The sequence below is a fragment of the Coprinopsis cinerea genome (genome assembly GCF_000182895.1).
Source record: "Coprinopsis cinerea okayama7#130 chromosome 2 map unlocalized cont3.2, whole genome shotgun sequence".
NCBI lineage: Eukaryota > Fungi > Basidiomycota > Agaricomycetes > Agaricales > Psathyrellaceae > Coprinopsis > Coprinopsis cinerea.
The window spans coordinates 2,493,360-2,514,163 of NW_003307543.1; the positions used below are offsets into that span (position 1 = coordinate 2,493,360).

The window sequence follows — 20,804 nt, forward strand, 5'->3', positions numbered from 1 at the left end:
TACTGAGCTCGGAAAAGCTCCCCTTCCGGTCAGTGCCAGTGTTACATAAATTGAATGTGGATTGACACGCTAAGCAACGCTAAGTACTACTTGCTCCAGAATCGAAGGTCGGGGGAGTACTTCTCTTTGTCACCGTACATGTAGCGCTAATTCACCTTTGCCCAACCTTTGTCGTTCATGATATCACTTTTCGTCATCCTTTCTCTTCTTTTCCCTACTTTCCTGGTTCAGCCTCCTTCTGAGTCCCCTAGGCCTTTTCTTGCCCTCCTCCCCGTTTCGATAAAACGCGGTCGGGTACACGCGCGCTAGCTTCAATCCCAGGGCGGCAGTGTTACTATTCATAATCATTCACATGAGGCTTTGGGCATTAAGGCAAGATGCTAATTGATGGAACAAGTGGTAGAATGGTTCGCTGCTCCGCCAGTACTTGCGTTCCCCCGTTCACACGGGCTACATACTGTGACTTCGGAATCGGGTTGGGACATACAGAAACCTACCAGTGAGTCGTGCATTCATTTCCCAGCCAATTGCGGGCCTCGTTCCCCGGATCGATGTAGGTGCTTTATCAGCGTCCGATCTGGAGATGGGGTTATGGTCATCTTCAGTTCGATAAGGGCGGAAAATCAAGAGTCCAGGTTGCCAGGGTATACTTGAAGCCACAGGAATAATCGAGCCTTTCAGTCAGAAGTCTTAAGGGGACCAGAGCGGATTGACGTCAAAGGACCTGAGAATTAAGATCACAGCTATCGAAAGAGGAAGGTCCGCGCCAAATCCTTTCATCATATATTTCTATAAAATGCCTTCTCTGTGACCTTCCGGGCCTTGTACCCCGATCCCCTTCCCTTGCCACCCTCCTCTCTCGACGTCGTCAAGGACGACAACAATGACAGAATACGACTATTCCCCAGAAGCCTGGGAGCGCTACTTGGCTACCCAGGACCGCATTGCTCGCTGGGTCGATGGTACGAGAAAGCAGCAGCCTTGCAACGCCTTCACACCAGCAACACCCCATCTAAAGGCTCTCGCTTTGAAGGAAAAAGAACGGCAGCGGCAGAAAGCGTCGGGCAGGGCGTACAATGGCAAATTCACGGATGAATCTGAAGATGAGTACTGTGAACCTAGACGCCGTTCTCATCGCAAGCCATCACGCCAGCACCGAACATACTGGGACGATGTTGGAAAGGATTTTGTCTTTGTCGATGCTCACGACGTTCCCCCACCATCGCCTCCACCCAGTAGATGCCGACGATCATCCTTCTCTATCCCTGTGTCTCCCACATCCCCGGCAAAGAGCAATGGTAAGCCTCGCAAAGGCCCGCGCAATCTTACGCTCGATCTCGCACCGTTCCCGACATGTGGAGTGCCTCCACAGGACCCCTACTCTTACCGCAACTCGGGCCATTCATCTCATTCGTCTAACACGACAACTCCAACGACGACCACACCCACTAGCAGCATGTTCCCCACACATCAGCTACCCGTTCCACCATATTCTGCTCCTCCGGCCATGGGGTATGCACCAATGCTGGGTGGCGGTGGATTGCCCATGAGACCGGAACGTGCGCCGAAGCCGACGAGGACGCAGACAATGCCTGTTTCTCCACATTACGCTAACCCTCAGGCCCATTACGTCCACCATGGCTTCATGCCGATCCCAGTGGGCCACAACACGCTCATGGTACCTTTGAGCCCTGGTATGAAAGGGTACCCATCGTACGGTGCAGATCCTTCGGCGAGTAGATTTCGTCTTTCAATGCCTATTTCTTCTAACTGGTCTATACAGAAGTCTCAAAAATCATGGGCAGACTACAGGTCTCCCCCCGTCTCTCCTTCGTCTACGAAGCCGCCCTCTCTGCTGAGAAGAGTGTTCACCAGTCTTACCTCGCCGAAGACACCCTCCACACCACCACCTCCATACTATCATCCACAGTACCCTCAAATGACGCCGCAGCATCAGTCCCAGATGTTCCCTTCAAAACCTAAACCACTTAAGAACAAAGAACCTATGATGTTCTTAGGCGGAGGGGGAGGCAGCGGGGGGTCGAAGCGGATGGCCAGGAAGCGGAGTATCAGCTTCTGAGATTGCGACCACCCCGTTTTACTCCTATTCTGTTCCACTCACGGTTCTCGCAGTACTCGCATTTCATTCCCATGTCTGGCCGCCCTCTTCCTTCTGGTCGCACGTGCACTATCGCTTTTCGAACGGGGTGATAGCCTAGGTGGCACTCGATCCACTCCCTGGACCTTTCGAGCTGGATCAACCCGCCATTGCACAAATGTCCTTCGTTGAGTCATCGCTATCGGGATCGGAAGGTCCTCCCGCAGCCCGTGGACGGCGCCGCACCACTCCCGCCGCCAAGTCTCCATCACCACCTCGTGTCCTGTGGCGGTCCCCGTGTCGCTGCTCCCGAGTTCTCCTTCCCAAACCGACCTAATTCAGAACCTGGGATCTTGATGACGCATTCGTCCGTTCAAACCCAAGGTCAGCTCTGCCTAGGGACACGAGGATTCCCGGGCGTGCGCGCGCGCTATTGGTTGTCCACTTGTGGAGTTGCCTTTCTGGTTCGATGTCATGGGATGCCATCGGACACACATTCGACATCGGCCTAGTGGTATATCCCCCACTCGGTCACCGGTCGAAGGACTGGTGAGACCGAGAAAACATTCGAACTTCTATCGTTATTTCTTGGGTCCTGTTCTATTGAGGTGACTTCCACTTCACATTCACACTCGTTGGGTTGTTTGTTTTGTTCTTTTCGCTTGTTTCTCGCTCGTTTCCAATCCACCATTGCATGTACTAAATCAACACCCATCGCTTCTGGCTCTTGTATATTATTGACACTGTACTCTATTGACCTGTTGTACCAACACACCTCATTCTTTGTATTTCCTGCACATGTGACCCCCATGCATATACAACACCTACATGCCGCATTTACCAGGCCATAGCTATCTACCTCCAGCATACAATGGATAGAAATCACTGTTTCTTCGTCCCTTAGAAGTCGTTACTTTTACTAAAACACATTTCTCCTTGGTCTCTCTCTCTTATACTTCAATTCAGTGATAAGCAAAGGAAGGATAATTTAAGGATTGATACTGCCAATAGGGGCTCCTCAATCTTCAGCCTTCAAGCTCAGAATTGAACTCGAGGGAATCACACACAGCGACAGACATACGTCGTCGTCCCTCGGGCCTCAAGGCCTCACATCTCGTCCGCCACCTTGTTCTCCATACGTCGGATAACCTTGGGCTTCCTAGAACGTGATGAACCTTGCGCTTGTTGAATTACGTTAGGTGTGGGTGATAGAAAGTGAATACTTATACTCGATTGCTTTCATCTGATAGGGTCGTGAAGCAAAGGTTGGCATCCATCCAAGCAATCGCCTGACGAGGCGTACGATAAGGTCATTCAGGAAGACTAGAAGGTTGGTCAGAGGCGTAATTGATGAAACATGCCGCGGACTTGCCATAGTCACGGTGTGCACCGTGACATCGATCTTGAGGCGTAGAATTTAAGCGCACATGTTCCCCCAAGCTGCTGCAAGCTACTGAACAAGGCCCGATGCCGAGCGTCCAATGTCGGATAACCTCTGTCATGCGTAGAGATAATGATGGCAAGGCCTGCCTGGGTCCCAATTCAATTCAATATCTTTTGGCCCACAACAATCTCCCGACTGTCACTATCACCGCACTGCTTGTAAAGTATGGATTTTGACTCCTCTAGAGTTGATCACAGAAGCTTTCACCCAAAACGTAATTGAACACCATTAGGTTAATTGTGTCTTGGAAGTTGCGACAAGTTGAACCATATGTACATCTCCATCTGTTCTTTGGTGTCCTTTTGCTTGCGGCTTCTCAATGTACAGGTTGGCTGCAAAACTTGGGCAGTGTTACTTCCACCGGAAAGGATCCCGAAGGACAGGTACGACCAGGCGAGGGAAAGGATGCTGTTTATTCGGGGTTCGGAATGACCATGAGGAGCGCCAAGCTGCCTCGAGGTGCAGGGCCCTGCGAGTCATCGCTCTACACCGGCTTTATTCAGTGTTATGTGGTGTTCTGTGAGATAATCTGGACAGGAAAGTCTGCTGTTGTTCGTGCTGAGTTCATAGCGTTGCGCAGCGGAAATCCCAGGCCCGGGACAGGCCACTCGGGGAACTGTGCCTTTCGAACACTGTTTTCGACCGAGTCTCACAGTACTGTGCTTAAGGCTGGTGCTCAACAAGGCGAGGCTCCGTAATTTGGGATCTTGTGGACGCCGGCAACTTGAACGGAAACAGCATGGAAAAGTTAGAAGCAGTTGTCAAATATCTATTTTGAGAGGCTCTAAAAGCAAAAGACATGGTCACAGTCTGATCCCTCCGTCTATCAGGCCAGGTATCTCCGAGCCGTGCTATCTACCCCAGATCATCTAAGCTGGGACCCCGCCTCTGGGATGCGTGTAATATTCAGCCATGCCCAGTGCATTGGGCTGAGAATTCCGACTCAAGGACAGCCGTTTAGGCAGTGACTTAGCCACCTGTGGACGCCGTGGCATTCATTTAAATTAAGAGCCTAGAAAAGAGATACTTATACCAATGGCCTCTTCGGATAGTATGACAATGCCTCGAGGATCATGCTGTGTGTCATTCCAGTAAAACACTATTCAATGTAGTCGGGATGCCTCGTGGCCATGCTCAGCCTTGGGTCAAGGGGCTGACATTTGAGAGCTAACGAGGGCGTTCAGGGCAGCCCGACGCGAGGCACTTTGATTCGTGGTGGTCACTCGATTCAATAGCTGTAATAAGCGCGGCGTGGGCAAGAGGACATACGGCAACTTCCCAACCTCAGCCCTTTGCGTCGTGTCTGTGCTGTAAAGATTGTGTGTTCGGGGGAGGCACTGGAATAGTGGAAGTAGCAGATTATCACGCTAGATTTCAGGACGTGCTTGAAAAGGGTAGTTCAGACGAATTGCTCTCGCCACCAATTCCCGAAGCTGTCGGGAAATGGTTACCATGTACTAAATGTACTGGACTGCTATTTTTGAAAGCGTCCCTGTAGAGAGTCTTTAGTCTTAAAGTCTATGGCTGGATTTGAATGCAAGAGGATGATTGTTACCACATTGTAGAAGCGGCCGTGGGTCCCGTCGCGGAAACTCCAGCTTGCCGCCGCATGAAATGTTCGGCAGGTTATCCAAGTTAGGCGTCGGGATACCCATATTGGGAAACGAGGCCGGCGGCCGTCGGTCACTCGTGACATTATCGCTGACAGTGTTATCAACGCAACACATCATTGCAAAGAAAGCGTGTCTGGGCGCACGGGATGGGCGCTGGTGAGGAGACAAAGGAATGAATGGTGAGCCGCTCTCTCCCGGATATCAGCTGGTTTCGCATTGACATCGCCGCCGAGATGCTTCAAGTTTTGATCGTTTTGGAGATGGATGATGTCCTCGCACCTCGCAGTCACTCGAGTCTTCTCGGCTCGGCCGCAGTCGACTTCGAAGAGAGACGCAGGTATCATAATATGCTGTGTTAAGCGCGCACTGTCTGGGAATGGAGTCATCGGATAGCAGGACGAGGACCCTAGAAGACTTGCACAATTTACAGCAAAGATCGACGGCTACCCCCAAGTACACAGCCAGAACTTCTGTCATGGTGACCAACGGCAATCCCTCTATCCAACACGGAGACCATGTAAACGCAGCCAACAGCAGTCTCGTTGGCCACCGCCCATTTTGCAAGTGGATACAACACGGCTCTGATCGAGAATGTCATCTAGCGAACAATGCCCCAGTGAGCCTGAGGGATGCATCGCCTTCGACCTTCAAGTTCTCTCTTTTTGTTCAAGTCTGTCGGAGACGGAAGCATATGCTGTTCGATGGTGAGTCAATGTTAAGTATGGCGGTGTAGCATGTCCTTGTAGGAGATCATCTATTAACACCGCATCATTCGTCATTCAATGGGTCCGGCTGTATAAAGGCAAGGAACCGCTATCGAGATGACTCCTTCGTCAACCATTACCTCGCGACCGTATTGAGCCCCCGTATCGACAACGCTACCATCACCAACCCCTCCGAACTCGAATATCCATACAAGCGATAACCCCAGCCCCATGATGTCGGACAAAGGCGTTGCACCGGGAGAACTGACTCCACAGATGGAGCAGAAGCAGGTTGAGGTTGAGGGGCGCGATGCCTTGTGAGTACAAAACCTTGGCCTTTCCTCTCCGATTTGCGATTGTGGATCAGCACTGACAGACGTCAATTCTAGCGCTCATGAAGGCTTGGAAAGTGGAGAACTCCAAGACAAAGCCACGAGTGACGAGAGCCAAGATGAAGAGCCTCTTAGGTGAATGCGTCTATCCGTCGTCCTGCTAAGTGTATGTCGCACTGACACGCCGTTTTCAAGCGACGAAGAGCCGGTTTTTCCTGAACAACCAGACCCTGAGGACGGCCGTGGTCGTAGCACCCCAGTGACAGTGTCTGTGCGGGGAGACCCCAAAATCAAGGGCGGAGGAGTCAGGAAGTGATTGCGCGACCACGAGCACGATACCTCGGACTGTGTTCCCATTTTATCGTATTCTGGGTTGCCACCGTCAAGATGGACGGTCATGGATTTGGGACTGTGAACATATCGATGTACACTAGCATGATGGATTATAATGGACATATATGTATCGGCTATGGCTCTAATTCATTAATCACCACCGTGACTGCGCCAGTCTTGCAACTTGAAGCTTCATCTCATGCACCCGAGTGTACATATAATAAGTCAAGGGCCATTGTCGAACTGTCGACTGTACCGAACTCTCTTATGAAGGACAACCCGAGCTCGGCGGCTGCAACGCCCCGAATTGAGCAGGAAGAAAAGTGGCAGAGATCGCAGAAACGACCGATTCTCGTCGATTTGCGATCGCAGCTGGTTATATCGAAAGCCCACCCTCAACGGCACTGGCCAAGTATATGCGAGGAGGCATCAGGCCTCAATGGTCAAGCGCTTGTATGGGGGTGCTCAAGTCACGCCAATATGTACCCTGACTACCCTCATCTTTATCCAAGCACATAACGGAAAAGCAGCACTGCAAAGAAGACTGCGGTCTCTACTGTCACAAGAAAAGGTAAAAGGTAAATGGCTCTAACCAGGAGAGGGAGAGCGACTGGTACCGGTTCTACTGGCAGTCTGGGCTTCAATTTCTATCCCTATCCCTGTCTCTCTATCGCCCTCGTCAGTCTCTTCCCCATTCCCCACTTGCCCATATTCGCCTTGCTCGTCGTCTCCGTCCGTAGTAGCCTCATCGACGTTTCTCGAGTCATGATGCCGAGACCGCCCAACATTGAAGTCCTCGTCATCGTCCTCTTCGTCCGGATCTCCAGGCGTCGAGGCCGATCGGACAGCATCAAGAAACTCAGCTTCAAGGTCGTCGCTCTGGGCATCCTCGTTCTCATCCCCGCCCATATCAAAGTCCGTATCATTCGCAGGCGTCCCGGGGGCATTGGAGCTTTCGTATCCTGCTGGCGTAGTTTCCGGGTAGGGATGCCCTCCATCATCATCTTCATCGTCTAGACCTGGACCCAAAAGCGCTGCAGGTGAGATCGGACGGCGGTGCATAGCGCTCGTCGATGAGTGAGTGCCAGCTTTGCCCAATGCTGACCGGTGTTGGTGTGAAGAAGGTGGTCGACTCGTGCTCGATTGCTCAGAATGCACAGGATAGGGTACAGCCTTTGGACCTCGATTGGAGGAATGTGGGATCGTAAAGGCGCTGGCAGCGGCAGCGGCAGCTGCGGCTTGCTGAGCATGATCCCTCCCTTTCTGAGAGCCGGGAGGTTTCTTCTGGCGCACACCCGACAAATGTAAAGGAAGCTCGTTGCCTTCTTTCTCAGTATGAGAATCCCTATACGCTGTGGAACTCTGCCTGAGGGGGCTGGGACTGGGTCTGTTGGAGGCGCTTTCGGATTGCGCGAGCGCATGATGGTATTGGTAGGTATTGGGAGGATGATGTTGAAGGTGGTGATGAACGGAGGGCGGGGGAGGTGTGCCCATCGGTGTCTCGGTTGCCGAACGCGTCGCATCTGAAGGCGTCGGCTGGACTGAAGGACCTGAGGCAATTCCAAGAGCAGCCTGTCCGGCATTTTTCTTCGCCTTTTTCTTCGCTGGAGCTGCATCCGCAGAGACACCTGGTTCAGGCGTTTCTGCTGCACTGGCATCAGTAGCCTTCTTTTTCTTCCCGCCGGCACTCGACCTGGCAGCGCTCCCCTTCTTTTCCCCGCCCTTCCCATTTGCCCCCTTCTTGCCCGTGGTAGGAGCGCCTGCGCTTTTGGCAGCCATCTGCTTCTGAGCTTCCTTCTGCTGAGCTTCTTGTTCTTCCAGAGTATCCAAGTCCCACTGTTCCTGCATAAACTCGGGGTATCGTTCGATGATAGGCCTCCAAGTACGCTTGGGTTTAGTTTCGCTGTCGACCTCCATCTTCGCATCGAGGGAGACATTCTCGGGTGCGGGTTCGGATTTCACGGGTGTATCAACTTCCATCTCCGGCGATGTCTCTTCAGTGGCTTCCGACTGGGAAGCCTCAGAAGTAGGTTGCGGCCTACCCTCGAGTACCGCGTCGATATCCAATGGTGGCGGGAAATCAAAGTCCGGCCCAGGGTTGATTCGTATAATCGCATCGTTGAACAGAGAGATCATGGGATAGTATCCAAGCGTGCCGTCGTCGAATGCGTTCTCTATGTGTGCCTTCACGCCCTCTCGGACGCGCCTACTGCGTTCTTTCGCCTTGCGTTTCTGCTCCTCTGTTTGTCGCAATGGGAGAAAATCGTACACGTCTTCAAATGCAGTTCCCTGGCATTCTCCGTTAACAAAGAACGCGATTTTGGAGCCGGCGAGGATGGGCAGGGGTCGTAAAGGCGGTGCGTTGGGTTTGGCATTGGCTGGAGCAGTGGCGGTTCGGTCTGGAGGTTTTGCCCCGGCAGAGGCGGCCTTCTTCGAACTTGCGGAAGGGACTGAGGCGCAGTCTTTAGGTTTCCCGGAGTAGTCCATGAGGGCAGTCATTTCTTTCGATACGGGGTATTCCAATATTTCGAAGACTTCCTGACCCTTGAGGTCAATTGGGATACGTTCGCGCCGAAAATGTGCAGGGTCGTCGGGGTCCTTTTTGGAAGGTTTGCGAAGTGGAGGGAGGGAGATGTACATTCCGACGACGTCCCCAGATTTGAAAGGTTTTCCATAGGGTCGGGGACGTGATAGAGTGACCTTCTCCCCGGTTTTGTCGCGGTATCCGTAGCTGTAGCCATCCAAACCAACAGGGCCGTTCAACGTAGACTCGCGTCGTCCCCAACCAATTCGGACGTGATTTCCTTCCTTTGCTTTTGAAGAGTCTGGATTGCCCGGTAACCTATCCCCTCCACCATTGATAATCTTGACTTCCATGTACCACTTCCCCTCTCTCACCGGGGCATTACACCGCGCGCTTCGAAACCCACGAAACCCTGCCAGACTCAGACCGTCTTTTGTTACTCGTAAGAACGGACTTCGGTCTTCCCAGCTCACTCGGAAGGATGTTGGATTGGATTCGATGGTTCGGCATAGCGTTATTGAGCCTTGAGGGTTAATACCGGCGGGAACATAGCGGAAGGTGCGGTTCACGCCAATATTTTCGGTGCGATACCATTCTGAGCCTTCCTCCACAGGTACGAATGTTGGTCCACGGGAGATGCTGAGCCTGGGTCTCAAGAAGAAGTCGCCTTTGGCGCTTAGCAGTGTACTGAATGGAGAAACATCAATTAGGACTGTAGGTTAAGGAATTAATGGACATACTCTGTTCCCGTTCCATTCCCATTTGTGCTTCCAGGATCTGAGGGCGCTGGTGAGGCTGCATGCGAGGTCGAAGGGGCCTGGCCGCGCTTGCGTTTACGGCCGTTATTCGTTGGAGGCACGCTCGAGCGCGCCATCTTCATGGTCATAGTCATATTGTTGGCGACGTCTGGGGGTATTCCTGGAGCTGGAGTCGGCGCCGTCGAGATAGACGCTGACTGCGGCGCGTCTGTTTCAATTGGGGGAGGAGACGAGGCACTTGGATACATTTTTATGAGGAGATGAAGACAATTGCTAGGAAAGGGTCAAGCTAGTGATGACGCCTTGGCCAGCGGCGGTGACTTGCCTTTTTCGGCCCGTGATGGTGCAGACGACAATTAATGGGGTTTTGGAATTTTGTGGTCTTTCTCTCTGTTCTTTGCCTTTGCCTACGAGCTCGATTGCGACAGGGTATTCAAGCGCCTCCGAAGAATATCATGGATTTTGGTGTTCGTTGGAGAATGCCGACCAGGGCCCTCACAAGCGCCGACGAAATTACAGGATCACAAGAGCTTGGAAAACAAACCTGGCAAAACTTTTGGTGGACAGTCTGGGCTCATTCAAGCTTTGTCTTGAGCCTCTTACCACTCCGCCACCGCCTACGTCCTCACATGGGCCACCGAATTTCTGAATAAAGCGCTTTAAGAAAGCAAGATCTTAAATGGACGTCGACATCCACCCTTCGCCTTCGAGCGTGTTCAGGAGCTTCCGACAGGTGTCCATGACTTCCGCAAAACGGCCACGGTCCCCCGACGCTGAGACCGCCTACCCAATCGATCGGCCTACAGTTAGTTTATTATCTTCCTTGTCTTGGACCCGCACCCTCAATTGTTTGATAGAAACGCCTGTTCGTCACGACCTCTGGGTACAGTTCGGGTGCCACCGATCCTACCGACCGTTCTCCTGGAGGCAGTAGCTATGGTGCTCCCTCTGCGGGTACCAGTCGATACCCATCCGAAGACTGGGTGAAGCAAGCCGGAGGGCTGAGTATCGATAGTCCAATGTTTCGTCAATCCGTTTCGGCTAACTCTTCTTATGAACACCTTGGAGCCTCTGGCGACGTTGACATGGTAAGTTGCCGTTCTCCATCTTCTTTTCATTTCTTATCGTCTTCCACTTATTATTAGGCGATGGATACGGAAGACTCTGCGGTACAATCCCATGCAAATCCTCTTCCGGTGTCGACTTCGACAAGTTCACTGTCACATTCTGGTGCTTCCGGGCTGAGCCATAGATCTGACATTCCTTCGACACCTCACAAGGAGCTTCCTCATGCACTCTCGAAGCCACACCCACAAATTAACGTTGTTCCCGCCACGCCTTCTCTCCATCATACGCAGTCGTCCGGGATGGCTCAACGCTCCTTCTCGGGTTCGCCAGAAATGACTCCGATGGCATTGTCACCAGCACAAACCTTCAATCAGTTGCTCTCGCCATCGACGCCTCGGAGGAAGGTCACCATGGGCCCTCGCGCCGACTGCGAAAAGTGTCGAATGGGTGTTAAAGGCCACTGGATGCACTTTGACTAGATGTCCATCGAGACATGGGCTTAACCAACCACTATCATGACTTATTCGCTATTCTCAAGAAACGACCTTCTACTTACTACCCAACATAATCGGACTCCTTTTTCTATCCAAGATCAAGTATTTATGCCCTCGTCCATATCATCAGGCAGAGGTGTCCATTGTTACATACATGTCGCAAATTTGGGACTATCGTCGTATGCTGTAACCCCAACGTATATGTTGCCTGCATCTGTCAATATCATTATTCCATCGTGGTATTCGTCGCGCGTTTCAGCGTCCTTACAATTATCGTCGCGAGCCTCGCGACCCCGACGCGCCGATGCGCGCCAAGCCAAACAAGGCAAGCATGGTAGCACAGCCACTGCGAGGTTCTAGCCGATCAAAAAAAGTTTGGTAGTGAAGTTGGTGAATACCACTGCTGCAACCCTCGCAGACCGGGGTTATACCCACAAAAAATGACCACTCTTCCTCTTTACTGGGATCTCCCTTCAAACTCGAAAAAACAGCGAATTGACGCCTCGGTCAAGCTCGTTGGCGCCCTTGAACAGTTCCAATCTCAATTCGTTCCCAAACCTCAACAACAGCCGACAAATCGAAGTAATGGAGACTCGGAGGATAGCGATGAGGATGAGGATATGGAGGATGAGGGAGAGGCTAGGGATGTGAAAAAGGACGGAGAAAACCTCGATTTGTTGAATGCTCAAGACGTCTCGTATGCGATTCGGCGGTTAACCCGTGGTTTGGCGAGTCCTAGAGAAAGCAGTCGACTGGGTTTTGCTGTTGCCCTGACAGAGGTTCGTTATCTTGTTATTCAAATGACTGCATTGAACTAAGGCTGTTTCACTGTCAGTTGCTGTCGAGAATTGACACCGTGACCTGTTCACAAATCGTCAACCTGATAATGTCGAGCAGCAAAATCCAAGGGTCAATGTCCGGACAGGAAGAACGAGATATGCTTTTCGCTCGTCTATTTGGTTTCATGTCCGTCATTCGATCCGGCCTCCTCCTACGCTCAACACCACTCGCAACCTCCGCTTCATCCAACACAGCTTCTTCAAGCCTCGAAGCTTTCGAACAAGTAATCAAAGAACTCTTGGTATTGGGGGAGAAAAAGACGTGGTTGAGGGAAGCTGCGTGGTTCACGATTCAATTGGCTGTCGACGCTTTGGATGAATCGAAGGTGGAGTGGAAGAAAGGAGCAGTGGATGTGCTTTTCCAGAACCTCATTGTGGACAACCCCGCTTGGTCGCCGGAGAAAATTGCCCTGGTTATCAAGTTGCAGGGACTTTACCCTGAACGGGATTGGCAGGCTTTGGTTGCTCCTACCTTCAAGAACGCCAATTTACTCAGCTCGTCGAATCTCTTGACGGTTTCCAAGATTCTCAAGGTGCGTGGTTGAGGCGACATCTTTGATCCCTTAAGCGCTGATTTTGGCTGGCTATAGGAAGCCACAGTGGAGGAGGAAGGGCACGAGGAGGTGACCAAGGCGCCCAGCAGTCTATGGAAACCTCAACTACACTTCGCTTGGGGCGTTATCCTCGACCAACTTCTACCTGGACCCAACGATCCCAAAGGCCCGTCCAAGGGCTCTCTCCAGGAGTTCTTCCGAGTGGTCGTTGACGGTAGGGATCACATTCCACCTCCTCGAGCTCCACTAATACCCATACGCCATACACAGAATCCCTCTTCTCTGCAACCTCTTCGCCACAACGCAAATATTGGGGTTTCCAAGTCTTCCAAAAGGCACTCAAACGCGTCGACCAGGACAGCATGCCCATGCTCTTCACCAAAAACTTTATGCGCTCCTGGATTAATCACCTCTCGAATAAGGACCGATATTTGCACAGAATCGCTCAGCAGACGGTACGCTAACCCGGTTCTGTTTTGCCTGGTGAAGCAAGGCTAATTATGTGTGGTTTAGGTCACGGAAGTCCAAGCCTTCGTCAAGGACAAGCCCCAGCTGGGCTTCGCTCTGATCCTCCAACTGACTGGTGTCAACGGAAGCCAGCAATTCGACAAGTTGACCAAGACGAAGACAGTTGAGACTATCCTCTCCTCAATGAACGCCGAAGGAATCCAAAACTATGTCACCTACCTCTTTGAGCAGTTCAACAAGGGTGATGAAAAGTGAGTCGCTTGTTTCTCTTTGGTTTTGAAGTGATCCTTAGATTGTCCTAGGGCCAGTCAAAGCGACATCGACAGCCGCCGAGCATGGATTCTCGAGCAGCTCAACGCCCTCATTCGAAATGGCAAGATTCCCAAGTCTGACGAATGGATCAAGTCAGCTTTGGACTTTATGGTCGTTCACGGTCTGTTCGTCATTCAAAAGAAGAAGTCCAAGAGTTCGATGGTTGCGGTATGTGTGGTATTCCAACGTACGAAATAGTCTATAGTTGGTTGACGAGACTCTCGTTCTGGTAGCTTCGCGAGGCTCCTCAACCGCCTGTTTCGGAAGAAACGCGAAAAGTTTGCAGGAGTAAGCTGTTGACGGCTATTGGAGAGCTCACAGGGCAGACTACCGTGATCAAATCTGGTACGAGATCTTCGTGCCTTTGCATTGGCATTGGCAATGAGTTAAACAATTCCCCTCCAGACGACAAGACTATCAAGGCTGCAGCTGCCGCTTCCGACGGTGAACTATGGCTCGCCAAAGTTCTTTCCGCCATTCAATCCCTCGAAGCCGACTCCAAGCATGTCTCTTTGTTCATCGAGTTGGAGGAAGAGGAGACAGAGTTGTTCAAGAAGGGAACGGAGGTATTGGACAAATTGCGAAAGGTAAGGACAGGTCTGTCTTGAAATGAGAATACATTTTGACATGTCTTCAGGTCTCTGGCGATAACGCCGAGATAGCGAAGGGTGCCGAGCTTTTGATTTTGGCGTTGACTGTCCAGCAGTACTGCGAGGAGGAACAAGATCCTAGCTCACTCGAGGTATGCATCACCTTCTATATCTTACACAGATCGATCTCCAATACCCGCTGCCTTCCATTTAGACCGTCCTGAACGCCATCACCCGCCTTTCCTTCCTGGAGAAGAAGTCCAAAAAGAAGAAAGAAAAATCCAAAAAGTCCGCACCCGAACCTGAAGCGGACGGGGAGGGAGACGCTGCGTTCGACCCAATTGATGTGTTGACGGATGTCATCATTGGTCTCTTGGAAGGCTCAACGCCGTACATGCGCTCGATTGTGAACCAAGTGTTTGGTTACATTTCTGGATCGGTCAAGGAGAGCACGATTGACCTGCTGGTTGCTGTGAGTGGACGTGATTCTATTCATTGCTGCAGTTTCTGATGCCGCCTGGCTACAGCAACTGGAGAGACGCTCCCCTCAAGAGCTGGCGGCAGACGACGATGACGAGGAGGAGGAAGAGATGGAAGAGATGGAAGAGGATGACGAGGGTGACGAGGAGAAGAGTGACGACGATGACAACGACGATGGGAGTTCGAGTGGATCAGAGTCTTTTGGAGAGATTGACCTTGATTCAGATGGGGATGAAGAGGTCGACTTGGAGTTGCGGAAGAAGATTGAGGCTGCCCTGGCTGCCAGTGGTATCCAGGCCGCTACTGGAGAGAGCGACGACGAAGACGAGGACGAAGATGAAGATGAAGATGAAGAGTTGATGGATGATGACCAGATGATGGCCATCGACGAGCAGCTGGCCAAGATCTTCCAAGAGCGTGCTAAAGAGAAAAAGGGCAAAGGTGAGAAATTTCGTTCATTTTATTGGCCAGCGCCCTGACTTTTCATTCACAGATGTCAACGCACAGCGGGAGGCAACGCACTTCAAGAACCGAGTTCTTGACCTGCTCGACGTCTACATGCGCAAACATCCCACACACCGCCTCGTTCCCCGCCTCGTGCTCCCTCTAATCAACGTTATTGTCACCTCTGGCTCGGACGAACAGCAACTCAAAGACAAGGTTACGGGCATCCTTCGCTCGCGTATATCTAAAGCCAAAGAATACCCGACAGCTAACCTCGATGCTGAAGAATTGTCCGAGTTCCTCATCGCACTGCACACTCAAGCGCGCAAAGCACACGGCTCGGAAATCATTGAACTGCTGGGATCGTCGAGCATCTACATCTCCAAACTCCTATTCCAGCTGGGCAAGGACGACGTTGTTGCCACTGCTTATCGGGAATCACTACAGGACTTCTTGACCCGCAAGAACTCGTCATTAAACTCTCAGTTCTTCAAGATGTTCTTCCTGAGGTACCCTGCGCATGGCTGGAAGCTGCGAAAAGAACTTATTGAGCTCTGTGGAAAGGCCATTAATGGGTACCGACAGGCCCAGACTATCCAACTGCTCGAGATTCTCGTCAACCAACTTCCTAGCATCGTAAGTGTTTCGCAACTGGCGCACACGCATGCAAATTGACTGGTTCATTCTAGGAGGAGAAGCCCCCGGCTGTTGCCGAGTTCATGTCATCACTGCGTCGCCTATTATTGGAACTGGCAACGCAATCCTGCACGGAGAAGCCCAGGCTCAATGCAGCCCAGCTGAAGGAGTTGATGAAACTTGCCACAGCTGGCGTACGGCAGTCGAAGCGTGTCATCCCGGACTCTCTCTCAGAAACATGGCAACCCGACTCATGGACCTCCCTCAAGTCCTCCTTCCAAAAATCCCCTCGTTTCGGTTCATCCACCGCAATGCACAAGCAGTGTGACCAAATAGCGCAACTAACACGACCTGCAACCAAACAAAGCGACAAGGACGACTCTGCCAAAACCAAAAAGAAACGTAAAGCAGAAAGCGAACCGGAGACCAAAGTGAAAACAAAAAGCAAAAAGGTCAAGGTCAAGTCATAACTAATCTGCTGTATGTACGGATAGCGCATGTACTGGGACTTCATATGAATCATGGTTGAAGGGCGTCGTCGGATGACAGGGTCTGTGCGTGGGCCAGGGACTCCAGCTCGGCAAGTTTGATATCGGTTTCAAGGCCACCCTCGCTCCGGCTCAGTTGTCGCATCAGCTGCAAGGCCTTTCGTATTCTGATAATATAATGCGTCACAAATTAGCCATAGCCGTAGGACATTCGGGGAATCTTGTTTATCTCACCGATTCCGCGCAATTCGTTTCTGTACTTCCTTTTGCAATTGATCCGACCGCTGAGAGGCAATCCGCAGAAGATTTTCGGGAAGCCCTGCTAAACGGCCACATTCGATCCCGAATGATTCTAATAAAGGAAACCAGACAGTCAGGGTCAGGTGGGTGATTAAACAAAGTGTGTATCCTCTCACCTGGTGCAAGGCCCGAAGTAAGGTTATATAGGAAAGTGATTGTCCGTGTCCCGTCAATCTGGACGCTGGTGGAGTATGCCATGTGAAGGTTCTCGAGATCTGACGGGAATCTCTTTTGGAGGCGGGTAGCGACCATAGGGTAGTGGGTGATGAACAATGTTTTGCATCTCTTCGCTTCGACCAAATAATGCAAAGTTGCGTCCGCGATAGCCATCTAACACAGGTGTAAGCCAGGCCCAGGGGGTCTACAGTCAACAAAAAAAAGAAAAGCTTACCCCGTCGAAAGTGGAGGTTCCACGACCAAGTTCGTCGAGGATTACTAGGCTACGGTCTGTCGCTGCGTCAAGGATCTCGCGGGTTTCAGACATCTCGACCATGAACGTCGACTTTCCCCGAGTGATATCGTCCGAAGCTAGATGGAAGTGTTTTTAGAAAGCTGCAGTAACTATCGAAAATACTACCTTACCGCCCATCCTGGTCAGGACCGAGTCCATAAGCTTCATTCGGACCGAGTTGGCTGGAACATATGAGCCTATCTGAGCCATGATAGCGATCAAAGCAATGGTTCGAACGCATGAACTCTTCCTGAGGCATAGTCAACACACTAGGCCAGACAGAACGGCCAAGCCAGGCCACAACTCACCCTCCCATGTTCGGGCCAGTGATAATTTTGCTGCGAGGTTTCTTTCCGCCCATACATATCGAATTGGGAATGTAAGGTGTGTCCCTCAGCCTCTCAATCATAGGATGGCGGCCTTCAACGATCTCAATCACATCCTCTTCCACAAACTCGGGACGAACGTAGTTCTCCTGCAAAGCCACGTGGGCTAAGCTGAAGAGACAGTCGGCAATTGCAAGCTTATTGACAGCGTCGCGGAATAGACCGTAGTAGTTGTCTGCGATATCTTGGAGGAAGGACTGAAAAGCGGCATTTGCTGCAGCCTGTGAGGGAGCCGCGTTAGCGGAGATCATACGAGGAGCAGAATGCTATTGTATCACCTCCAGTCTCTCTTTCATTTGAGCTTTCTCTTGAAGCTTGGCATGTACGCTAGGTGGTTGATAACGGGCTAACGTTCTGGTTCTACATCACGGGGTAAGATCGGTCACTCTTTCACTGGAAATGAAGTTGCTCACGTCGAATGCACGATCCAGGTCTCTGGGATCGGTCGTTTGTCCTTTTTTTTCACTTCCACAAGGCACTTTGAAGTCGGTCAGTCTCAAAACCGTTCCGTTCAGATGGCAAGGGAAACGGGACTTGCCTCGTCTAAACCCCATGTCGTCCAGTCAAGTGAGAAACACCGTAACTGTCTTCGTACTGGGAACTGTGTGAGCAGGGAAGTGGGCAAAGGTATTAATGCCAGACCAACCCGCTTTGAGTTCTTCATTCAATTCCATCTCAATCGCCTGCAACGCCTAAAAAGGAGTCGTCAGGTGCGGCCCTCTGAAAAGAGTTAGACGTAGACCAACCAGATCAGCGTCCGCTAGATCAGGATACTTATCGAAGTCGTTCCATAGCGAATCTTTTTTGTCCTCCGTTGCTTTTCGTAGGTTGATGTCTCGTAAGAGCTTTTGAACAGGCTCCTTAAGCTTGGGTAGGACGAAGATAATTTCATTCAGCAATGACGACTTAAATCCCACTGCACTTGCGTCCGAAATGTCATCCCCGTCGAATGCCGTTGCAATCTTGTTGAATGCAGGGAGAAGAATCGCCAGCTCGGGGGGAGTGCACTAAGAGGAACTGATGAACGCATCGAAGGGGAAGGATAACGCAAACGCTCACTTGACCGTATTGAATTCGCGACAAGCCTTTGGCCAAGTCCGGAAGTTGTTTGAGGACATCTCTCAGTACCATAAGCCTTTCGGAGGAACTCTCGATGATTTCTTGCACAGCATCAACACGCTCCTGGAGGATCCTGCGGGTAGAGCCAATGAGCAAAAGGTTCTTACTTTCGAGAACATTCTGCGAGACTCACCGTTTGTCAACCAATGGATGACCCACCCAATTACGGAGTAGTCTCGCCCCAAATTTGGTTTTAGTTCGGTCCAAGATCTCAATTAACGATCCCTTCGCTGTCCCGTCAGTTTCGTTCCGATAGATCTCCAAATTGGACAAGGTATTCGCTCCAAGAAGCATATGAGCCCTTGTGGCGAACTTGGAGAAGAAACGGGTCTCCAGGAAGGCGTCAGCCATCCCAAATGCAGACATATGTTTGATGGCATGGGCTAGGGCCACCACCACGGATTTGGGAAAATCAGTAATCGCTGCCATCAACTGCCCTTCAAGGGTAAAAACGTCAGGACTTTCAGACGCAATGAGATGACAGACGTACCGGATCGGAAGGATTCCGAAGCTGCACCTGACTTGCTTTTGTCGGTGTAAAACTCTGTTACTACCTCGAAGGCATCTGAGTAGGTCATTGGCTGGTCAAAATATTCGTGACGTATCGCATTTCCAGATGATCTACAAAAGAGAATGAGGGTTGAACCCAGACGGAAAGTAGGCCACCTACCCGGAGAAATCGGTTAAAATGGTTTTGGTGGGATCTGAAAGGCCCTTCCTGGGCTGTAAAATCTCCGCGGGTTGCAGATGAGACAAACGGGTCTGGTGTAACGTTCAGAATACGAGTGTCTGTAAAAGTTGGTTCCTCGCCTAACCTCCAATTCTATTCGCATAGCCTTATCTGATTGGTGATCATCAATTTACTGTTTGGAAGCAAGAACTGTAAAAGACGAACCCTCAAAATCATCCCAGACCACATCTCCTGTTGCGGGGCATATCGAAATGATACCGAACGATGTATTTCCTGGATTCTTGTCCTTCCACTCCTCTATGATGCACATAACAGGCGGGGGCGTGTACCGCTCCGAGTCATCCACGGAGTTTAACTGATCTACATAGCTATCCTGGCGTTAGTCCCCAACCGTCTTTAGAAACTGTCCTTAGGATGACTGATACTCACGTGGCGGCGGTGTACAGGTGGGTCAACTTCCTCTCGAAGGGACCGCTCTTATTATCGCCAACTTTCTTCAGAGCCGCCGTTTCGATTTGATTAACAATTCCAACCCTATGGCCAAGGGACAGTAACCTATAAGCAAAGCGTGAGTGCTGCCAGCCTTATAACACGAAATATAGATCCCGACGCATTACTTCTTCAGATAGATGTCTCTCCGGTGCGCAGGGATTGACGCCACCATAAAATTCCTGTCTCGGTATGCCGCCATTCCCAATGCAGTGGCAGCCGTCTGGATGACTTACTCAACAAGCGCCAGAATTTATTGGAATACTTATCTCTTACCTTCGCGTCTTTGCCATAGAACTTGTATTTGTACCCAACTTCCACCATGAGAAGCGTTCCCGGATTTTCTTGGATAAGCCGCCGAACCTGAGCAGGCGGATTTCATTAACATCACAATGTCAAAATGACCCAGCTCCCACCTGAAGTTCGAGAGGAGTATAAGCCTTCCCACTGGGCCCTATCTCGGCTGCCTTTTTGAGAGGCTTCTTGGTTATCATGGTACCCTTTCCCTTCGTAACCTTCTTACTCTTGTTGGAAAATAATTCCTGCAACCGTTGGAATTGGTCGTCGGAATTGTCGCCTTCCGATTCCGATCCTGTCGCTTCGTCTTCGACTTCTGAACTTGCACCATTGCCTTGTTCACCAGTTTCCTGTTCTGCCGCAGCCCCGGAAGGCAGGAAAGACTCGTTATTTAAGAGCAGGCGTTTCTTGAACGCCTCGTGTCGTTTCTGTTGTGTTGCTGATCTGGGTCTGGAAGTCGTGGGTTTCTCCGTCGAGTAGACATACTCTTCCATGGCTCCAGATGTAGTCTGTGGCGTTTGAGACGTCGAAGTCGTCCCTGAGAAGAATTGTGACTCTACTCTGCTGGATGAACCCTTGGACTTCTTCGTTGGCGGGGGAGACCCATCCTCCGTCAAGTCTATAGTTTCTGACGGTCGTTTCTTCCCCGAAGTTCGTGCGGGTGAAGAAAAGAATGTGGATAAAGTCGCTTGTTTTCGCTGCGACATTGCGAAGTTATCTAGAGATCCAATAACCGCTGTGAGGGTTCAGGACAACGAAGGTGGTGGTTCGGTGGCAAAAGGCGCGTCCTCCATGTCATAATTGATTGTCGTTAATTGCGCCCGACCCCGGGGACGCGCCTCGGGCAGCTCCGTGACAGAGTCACGTGGATACCGGGGGCGCGCCGATTTTC

At 51.2% G+C, this 20,804-nt stretch overlaps 6 protein-coding genes across 6 annotated transcripts; 4 read left to right on the forward strand and 2 right to left on the reverse strand.

The window, feature by feature from the left end:
- Window positions 1–883: 883 nt before the first annotated feature.
- Window positions 884–1,983, forward strand: CC1G_03892 (hypothetical protein; the record flags this gene model as incomplete). The annotated part of the gene is made up of 2 exons (XM_001833623.2): window positions 884–1,736; window positions 1,784–1,983. 2 exons carry the CDS (start codon window positions 884–886, stop codon window positions 1,981–1,983), a joined length of 1,053 nt encoding a protein of 350 aa, XP_001833675.2.
- A 4,047-nt stretch (window positions 1,984–6,030) lies between these two features.
- Window positions 6,031–6,670, forward strand: CC1G_03893 (hypothetical protein). The gene is made up of 3 exons (XM_001833624.2): window positions 6,031–6,176; window positions 6,249–6,326; window positions 6,387–6,670. Exons 1-3 carry the CDS (start codon window positions 6,091–6,093, stop codon window positions 6,505–6,507), a joined length of 285 nt encoding a protein of 94 aa, XP_001833676.1. The 5' UTR covers window positions 6,031–6,090; the 3' UTR covers window positions 6,508–6,670.
- Window positions 6,671–7,112: 442 nt separating this feature from the next.
- CC1G_03894 (Set1 complex component ash2) lies at window positions 7,113–9,928 on the reverse strand (the record flags this gene model as incomplete). Its single annotated transcript, XM_001833625.2, has 2 exons — window positions 7,113–9,735; window positions 9,789–9,928. 2 exons carry the CDS (start codon window positions 9,926–9,928, stop codon window positions 7,113–7,115), a joined length of 2,763 nt encoding a protein of 920 aa, XP_001833677.2.
- Window positions 9,929–10,485: 557 nt separating this feature from the next.
- CC1G_03895 (hypothetical protein) lies at window positions 10,486–11,353 on the forward strand (the record flags this gene model as incomplete). The annotated part of the gene is made up of 3 exons (XM_001833626.1): window positions 10,486–10,611; window positions 10,664–10,894; window positions 10,952–11,353. 3 exons carry the CDS (start codon window positions 10,486–10,488, stop codon window positions 11,351–11,353), a joined length of 759 nt encoding a protein of 252 aa, XP_001833678.1.
- Window positions 11,354–11,808: 455 nt separating this feature from the next.
- Window positions 11,809–16,161, forward strand: CC1G_03896 (DNA-directed DNA polymerase; the record flags this gene model as incomplete). The annotated part of the gene is made up of 14 exons (XM_001833627.2): window positions 11,809–12,147; window positions 12,204–12,740; window positions 12,798–12,975; window positions 13,032–13,216; window positions 13,275–13,480; window positions 13,532–13,709; window positions 13,775–13,829; window positions 13,863–13,886; window positions 13,947–14,128; window positions 14,179–14,283; window positions 14,385–14,603; window positions 14,659–15,052; window positions 15,105–15,691; window positions 15,745–16,161. The coding sequence occupies 14 exons, from the start codon at window positions 11,809–11,811 to the stop codon at window positions 16,159–16,161; spliced, it is 3,606 nt and encodes a 1,201-aa protein (XP_001833679.2).
- A 49-nt stretch (window positions 16,162–16,210) lies between these two features.
- On the reverse strand, window positions 16,211–20,619 carry CC1G_03897 (DNA mismatch repair protein MSH3; the record flags this gene model as incomplete). Its single annotated transcript, XM_001833628.2, has 20 exons — window positions 16,211–16,346; window positions 16,414–16,531; window positions 16,596–16,809; window positions 16,871–17,007; window positions 17,062–17,180; window positions 17,239–17,537; window positions 17,595–17,676; window positions 17,730–17,794; window positions 17,895–18,008; window positions 18,063–18,323; window positions 18,376–18,508; window positions 18,569–18,872; window positions 18,926–19,056; window positions 19,106–19,197; window positions 19,251–19,276; window positions 19,331–19,494; window positions 19,556–19,681; window positions 19,744–19,838; window positions 19,892–19,978; window positions 20,032–20,619. 20 exons carry the CDS (start codon window positions 20,617–20,619, stop codon window positions 16,211–16,213), a joined length of 3,291 nt encoding a protein of 1,096 aa, XP_001833680.2.
- Between the last annotated feature and the right edge of the window lie 185 nt (window positions 20,620–20,804).

Coding starts and splice junctions, on each gene's coding strand:
- CC1G_03893 (XM_001833624.2), top strand. CDS start 6,091: ATGATGTCGGACAAAGGCGTTGCACCGGGAGAACTGACTCCACAGATG. Junction 6,177..6,248: donor GTTGAGGGGCGCGATGCCTT/GTGAGTACAAAA, acceptor CGTCAATTCTAG/CGCTCATGAAGGCTTGGAAA. Junction 6,327..6,386: donor CAAGATGAAGAGCCTCTTAG/GTGAATGCGTCT, acceptor GCCGTTTTCAAG/CGACGAAGAGCCGGTTTTTC.